The sequence below is a fragment of the Eurypyga helias genome, unplaced genomic scaffold (genome assembly GCF_000690775.1).
Source record: "Eurypyga helias isolate BGI_N326 unplaced genomic scaffold, ASM69077v1 scaffold1917, whole genome shotgun sequence".
NCBI lineage: Eukaryota > Metazoa > Chordata > Aves > Eurypygiformes > Eurypygidae > Eurypyga > Eurypyga helias.
Genome location: NW_010263542.1, coordinates 60,651 through 68,254, shown reverse-complemented (window position 1 = coordinate 68,254; position 7,604 = coordinate 60,651). Strand labels below are relative to the sequence as shown.

The following is a 7,604-nucleotide window of genomic DNA, read 5'->3' as shown; positions in this document are numbered from 1 at the left end:
GGCAGGGGGAGGGGGGGCTGGGTAGAAAAACAAAACACATTTTCAGAGGAAATAATGTCAACTTGTAGATGAGTATTTGTAAATATGGCGAAGACCTTTGAAAAGTATGAAGTGTTACGGCTATATACAAGGAACCAATTAAAATGTGCCCTGAAGAAAGATAAGACATTTTCTTCTGGTAGGCTTTATGGAATATGCCATGGACACCATTTACTAACACAAGCAAAATAATAACAAAGAGATGCTGGTCATGATTCATTTCTAAAGGTTCCTTAAAGGAGTAAAACTCACTGTGCACTGGTCAAGTTGTCTTTGAAGTCCTTCGGTATCTCCTTGAACAGCCTTTTCTGTCATTAAGAAGTCTTTCACACCATCCATCCACTTCTGAACAACCTTTGAATCAGTCTAAATCAAATATAGTAGTGAAGAGTTGATACAATGCTGTGATGAAGAACGTATGGCTGTTGCACTTCAACTTCTAGCAGTGTGAAAAGAATATACTACAAGCTGCAAGTGTCACCTTGGTTTTGAATCAGACTACCCTTGGTTTAACGTTTTGGTTGTTTGGTTTGGTTTTTTCCTCCCCTAATTTCTCTGTTCTCAAAACTGTATGCAAATTAAATTCACAACAGTGATATTCTCCCATCCATGCCACAACATGACACTGTGCTGCTCCAGACTACCAACCACACGGAAATATGGGATCAAGAAAGGAGGCAAAGCATGGCTTCAAGAAGCATGTGGCTACCCTTCACATGATGGACCTGGCTGAGGGCTGGATATACTATTTTCCTGATAACAGAAATCATGTATGACTGTTTCCACCACACTCATTACAGAGACTTACTGCACTCTAAGGAAAAGAGAGGGCCCTACAGAAATATATGTGAGGAGAAGAGGAGGGGGTAATGCTAAACCTACTTGACAGGTAGAAGCTATGCTGGGAAAGCCATGCACCTTACAGAGAAAACACAGGCACAAAAGGAAAATACCACAGAGGATTAGATTAACCACTTAAAAAAAAAAAAAATCTGTTTGAGGCCAATAGCAGCTACTGCACTCATTAGAGCAACGCACAGGGAAAAAAGTAAATATGTACACAAGTTCAGTTATCTGACCTAACATTTGGTAGTTGCTTTATATCCTGCAAGGACATAAGGTAGGTGGGGGAGAAACAGGAAGGTTTTCATTCCCTTCCCATGCAATTCTGGATATTTCCAATCACCCTTACAAACAAAACCACCACAAACTTAGAGCAAGGAGAAAGTTTTTCCTTGTCCTGGTTCAACTGAGTTATGTGATTGTCATTTTTTAATGATATAGCTGGACTTTTTTTAATCAACACTGTTTGGTTCGGTTTTTGGGTTTTTTTAATAGATGGCATCTTTTTATTCTGACACAACTGTCATCACAGAGCACTGTCACTGAGCAGCCGAGTCAAAGCTCATCAGCTTCACCTTCTACTCTGCATGTCACCAAGGAGGAAAGCAAACACTTTGTTTCTCTAAAAACCTTGCAATAACAGTTCTTTCAAGATCAATACATTACACACCGCTTCTCAAAAAAAAAAAAAAAGTCTGCATTTATGAAAACCCATTAGACCAAGATCATGTTTATTTTTAGGCCAATGAAACCATTAGAGGTCAAAGTGATAACTTTTCTTTTCATTCCTTTTCCATTTTGGGGGAATTTCTTGCAGCTGATTAGCCTGAAAATCACTTTCCAAAAAAACAGACCCCAGGAGGCTTAACAGTGAACCGTGGCTTAATGTAAGAAAATACATATTTATAAAGGCTGCCATTTGACAAGGAATTTTAGCATATACCTAATTTAGCTTGCTTACAGTAAGCTACTTACATAAGTAGCTGAAGTGACTTAAATGGGATTACTCACAAAGTTAGGCACACATTTAAATAACTTGCTGAATCACAAGCCAAGTCTACAGAAGTTTAATGAACTAAGTGCCCCTGCACTGTGCAGGTAACTAATTGCCAGTGGTCAAATACCCAGTGTATGTTGTTGATGTACAAGAGCTCACAATTTTTTGACATAAATAACACACTGCATCAGTTTCTAAAATTTATTCCAGGCAGGAATAAACATCAAACATGCTGTATTTTAACTTGCTCACTCCAAGAAAAACCACACGATGTGCAGCTGTGCAGTAGATTTAGAAGAACTGAGGGCGATACATAGTCAAAGACACACCAAGCCATGCGGTATTAGAGGCATGATAACAGAGAATACAAGATACAGACATCTTCTTCTAGAAAATACAAGATGCAAAACTGATAGAATGAGCCTTATCTACTTTTCCCATCACATGACTATCACAGTCACACAGTACAATTCAGATCATGTCACTAATACACATGTTGTCAGCTTGGGGGAGCCTCTGCCACATCTCAAATCACAGAAGGGCCAATTGAGCGACAGGACCCACAGGCAGATCTGCCACTGACTTACTCATCAGACTAACAAGGACATTTTAAGCACTGTTCATCCGTCTGCTCAGTGTTAAAATGAGAATACTTACATTCAGTTTCTTTTCAAAAACCTAAATGTGAGTAGTGCTGTTTTGGGAAATGTCAGGTTTTAAAGGTGAATTATTAAAAAAAGAAACATTAAAAATAAACCGTGCTGTCTACACATGACCACATGTTCTCCAAGGGTTGTCATTCACTTATTCCTATTTTTTCCTTTCCCCCCCACTTTTCAATTTTTCTTTTCCTTTAATAGATAGACACTTCATCCCTCTCAACTGAGATGCTACTGCCCAGCCATTCTCCAAACTAATCTTATCGCATCTCCAGTACTGATCCACTCAGTTTCTGCACCAGGAGCAGGCACCCAGTCTCCCATATCAATCCTTCTTGCAGTGCAAGTTGCATCCTGAGCTGTCCAATGCCGCCCACCCACAGCCTTTTCATTCAACTTGCTCCACATTCTCATTTTTATTCATACAGTGCTAGACTACAAAAATCTCTGTACAGATTAGTGCAACTCCTTCAAAGGAAAAATCAGAGAATATAAATAAATGACTGCCTATCCACTGGTAGCTTTATGAAACATTTAGAAAACACAGGAACTGTGTACTTAAAAATTCAGTTATGAGAAAACACCCCCAGTATAAGCCCCTTATTTCTATAGATAGCACCACTATGTATTCCTTCCATTTTCAACTATTTAATAATTTTTTTAACTATTTTTTCTTCTGCTTTAATTTCTTTTTCACCTTCCGTACTTTTTTTTTTAAGGTAACAGGAAAGTTTTATCATCTCACTTGGGAAAAAATTCTGTTCCCAGATCTATACAACAGCGCACAGCTTGAATGCGCTGCTCTCCCCGGCTCTTCAAAACTCTAGTCCACATCTTTCATCAGTGAGTGCTTCACATACTTGGTGGTACCAACATCACTTTGGACAGCTGTGGAGAATACAGCCCTTCATGTTTTGCTGAAATAACTGAATGATTGATTACTAAATAAAAACCTTACATGCTAATACTGCACATGTGTACCCTACCCTCAGATATGTATATACACACACACACAGACACAAGAGAGAATTTCAGTTTTCAGGAGCCACTCTTCACCCAGCTAAAGCTGTGAGTTAGGAAAGTAGGTGCACATACAGACCACTCAACTGAACACGATTCAAGTGCAGAAGGAGTTCAGCACTTACAAGAAATTAAGGGAGAAAAAAAATGCTGCTAAAACTGATGAGGTAAGTAGGTCTTGCTCAGTGTAGCTACAGACAATCAAGGCAACTGGAAGGCTGCAATCATTTAAAGACGACTGATAGAAAGATGTTGCACAAAGGATGTTGAGGCAGGCTTACACGCAGAATATGTATTCTGTCAGACTAAGTAACTATTAAGTGTAACCAGAAAGAGAGGGAAGAGAATGACACATATTGGAATATTGTACATTTAGGGCAAAGTCAGGAGAAAAATTAATGAGAAGGTGGTTGCTGGAAAGTAAGCACCCAGGGCTTGCCTAAGCCTCAGAAGATAATTTCTTCTCGGCACCCGTACAAGCCAGCTCACTTAGAGCTGTCAGTTCCCGCTGACCAGTGGCACGGGCTCCTCCACAGATCTGCATCACCCCACAGGCTGCTGCAAGTACTACAGCAAGACAGGTTTAAAGAACCAGACTAAAAGCAGAAACTGTCTCAGAAATGTAGGTGCACAAGTATACCTATTCCTGAATGTGTTCTTTAAGGGGCTGGGGGGTGGCAGTGCAAGGACAGCTTTTATCTTTATGCTCCAGGTAATGCAGCCTAACAATGTTACACAAAAGTAATTTTTTTCCTGTCAAAACCTGCAATTCCCTTATTCATAGGTTGTTTTGTGGCTTCCATCTACAAGGTAACTAGCCTAGGCTGGACTACCATACCTATGCTATTCATACACACACGTGTCCCACACACACTGTGAGGAGCCGCTCAAGTCCTGAAACAAATAATTAACAAATAACTCCCGCCTTTACGAGCAGGAACGAGTTTTTTTCCTTCAGCCTTTTTCCCCCAAGTGAAACTTTATGTGGGACCATGGGTGTGCACTCTGCTTTGTCATTTAGTTAAAATCCATTACCACTACTATGACTTCTTCCAGGTTTGGGGGGGGGGAACCACACCCACAAACACCACCACCAACAAAAAAAGGCTTTTACTACTTCTAAGTCATAATCAGCCACTGCTTGTCCAACTTTCACTGCAACATCATGCAAGTCAATTTCCTGGCCTCACTAATACAAATTTCAGTTGAGTAGTCATTAAAGATCCTGTCTGACTTAAAAAAAAAAAAAACGCACAAACAAAACAAACAGAAAAAAAGCCCAACCAACCAAACAAAACCAATCACTACTTATTCTGAAGGTTGAATCCACTATCAAGTAAAAGAACAGTTTTCTGGTTCAGAGGGAGGGCACAGCAAGATTGAAAGAAACTTTTGGGGAAAAATAGTGATGTGCATGCATGGCAGCAATGCTCTGACGTGGGTAGATGCAGCAATTTGCTTGTGTTTATAAACTGTGTGATACATACGCTGTTGAATGGAAAAGAATGTAAATAATTTCATTAATGATTTCATTAAATTGTTTAATGCATGTGAAATTACAGATTTCTGTTAGCTAATGCACCTGTGCCTTCATCCCAAGAGACAGAGAATCTCTAAAAGCACATTCTTGCTTTACGAAGTTTAAAATATTACATGAAAATGAAAATATTATGAAACTTATTTAAAGTCTAGTTAAACATTACTCTAGGGAGAAAAACAATGACACTGTATTTGGGCTTTTATACTGCTCTGATCAGCTTATACTTTCAAGCTGATACTGAAGAATAGTTAGTGCCTATTTAACTTCTGGGTCACAATAGTATTGCCATGGGCTAAATCATGTTATATTTAGTTTCTATGATTTTTTTTTCCTCTCCCCTGAGGAATAGAAATAGTCTAGAGAAAGGACTTAAAGCAAGCACAAAGAAACCCATCTAACCAGTAAATACTGAATCAACCTCCGCTAAGTTGCTTAAGCGCTTCTCTCCCCTCTCTTTATTCATGGGTTAAACATCTAAATATCCTTTAAATATACCCTTGGTTTTAATCCCTTCATTTTTAAAGTATTGGGATTTTCTGTCATGTAGATTTTCATATGTATTTTACATATATATACACACAAGAGTGCTAATTAAACTCAATGCTTTAACTCTCCTTCATGACACTTCAGAGGCCATCTGTTGAAACTGGAAATCTCACTATACATAAGCATTTTCTTTACTTACTTTTCTAACAGGCTGTACTAGTTCTTTATTACTGTTGACAGAAACCCCACTTGAAAGAGCAGGTTCTCTGTAACAAGTATGGAATTTCAATTTTAGATGTCAAACGAGTAAGGCCATGGGTACCTGACACCAGCTACAATAGAGGGCACTCAGCCCCTGCTGGGATCAAGCCTTCAACAGCACAGGTGACACACCCTTGACTTCAGTACTGAAAGAAGAGGACCGTTAATTTTAAATTAAAATTAATTTAAAATTTATTAAGATAAAATAATGACCTGAGCACGTTAAAAGTCCTCTGCTACCCTGCTACAAACACAACACACATGCTTCCAGCCCCTGCCAGACTACTGTCCAATTCACATTTCACTTGTCAACCAGTATCCTCTGGACTCCTATAGGAACACAGAGAAAGAGAGGGCTACAGAAAACCTGAGTTATGTAACAAAAAAAAAAAAATCCTTTTATTTTACCTCAAATATTCTCAGCTTGGATGTAATTTCCTCCAGTGCTTTAACATCTTTGGAAATCTTGAGCTTTAACTTGTCCCAGTGTCCCTGCACATGCTTTAACTCTTGCGTGTAGAACTTTTTTACATCCGAAGCAGCATGTTTCTCCAAAGCCTTTGTTTCTTCAGCAAGTTTATCTACCCTGGGCTTCTGGGCTTCCAGTGTCTCACAAATCATCTGCAATGAAAAGTAAATGAATAAATAAATGAAGTCTGCTCCCAGTATTGGCCATACAACAGGTACAGGCTTAAACACAAGTGCAAGTACGTCAATGGTTTTGTTGTGCAGAGCAGAGACTCAGTGAAGAGTGATACCCAGCTACTGCAGTTATTGCAGCAGAGATGTCCAAAACCACCTGTTAAAGCAGCAAAACCTTCAGCTGCCCTACTAGTGCCGTAGCAGAGATTACAGAATGGGCTGTAAAGCTCAGCCTCATAGCTAAACACACCCAGGCACCTACGCCTCTCCTGTGCTGAGCGATACTGGCACTCAAGTTAGCAAAGCAACAGCTACACTACACTGCAGTCACAAAAGAAACTGCAATGTAGACATACCAGACCCTCAGCTTTTAATTCCCTCCACAGATACATTTTTTGAAAAAGAAAACAAGCAATGAAGCCCACACAAACAGGCTGAGTGTGTCCTTCCAGGCTTTATAAAGTAAAAGTATTGTAACATCTCGCTGCAATGAAAGCTCTAGTTTCTTGAGTTTTGAAAGCTACCCTTCCAGCTGGAATACGAAGAGGATACAATTTGAATATATTCAGTACAATTTGAATATATTCAGTACAGCATTGCTGATATGAAGTGTCACTTGAGATAATTTCCCAATATGAAGGAAAAATAACAACTGAAGTTATGAGCCAAGACATGAAAAAACACTGCCACTTAATTATATCAGTCATTTTTGTTATGCTGGTTAAAATTTCTTTAAGACAGATTTTGAATGAACACACAAAACCACTAATAATTTCAGGAATTCAACTTTGCTAGTAAATACATTTACCATGTACATGTGAGATGTGTGTGCATATTATTTACTGTATTTTACTGAGGAAGAATTTTCTTTTCAATATGCTTATGTTCTCAATCTTACTTTGTATTAACAGGATAAAGTGTATCATTTCCTCTAAAAAGATAGGTAGTGGGGTAGCAATGAAACTGGGAAGAGGGGTGCATGTTTCTGCAAACAAGAGCTTTCTGTGCAGGGGGCACAGACTGAGTCGATCCCTGGCTTGGGTCTATGCCTGAAGCACTTAGCAGTGACTGCTAAAGTGCAGAAGAAAGAGCTGGACAATCCCTGATCCACAAAGCA

The 7,604-nt window shown here is 39.1% G+C and overlaps 1 protein-coding gene across 1 annotated transcript in view; it reads right to left on the bottom strand.

Moving 5' to 3' along the window:
* The window catches only part of UTRN (utrophin), a 105,716-nt gene that overhangs the window by 48,230 nt on the left and 49,882 nt on the right, over positions 1–7,604 (bottom strand). The window contains exons 21-22 of the mRNA XM_010156065.1: positions 6,254–6,466; positions 292–405 (exon numbers count right to left, since the gene is read on the bottom strand). Coding sequence (XP_010154367.1) covers positions 292–405; positions 6,254–6,466 — 327 coding nt within the window. The remainder of the gene's footprint in view (positions 1–291; positions 406–6,253; positions 6,467–7,604) is intronic.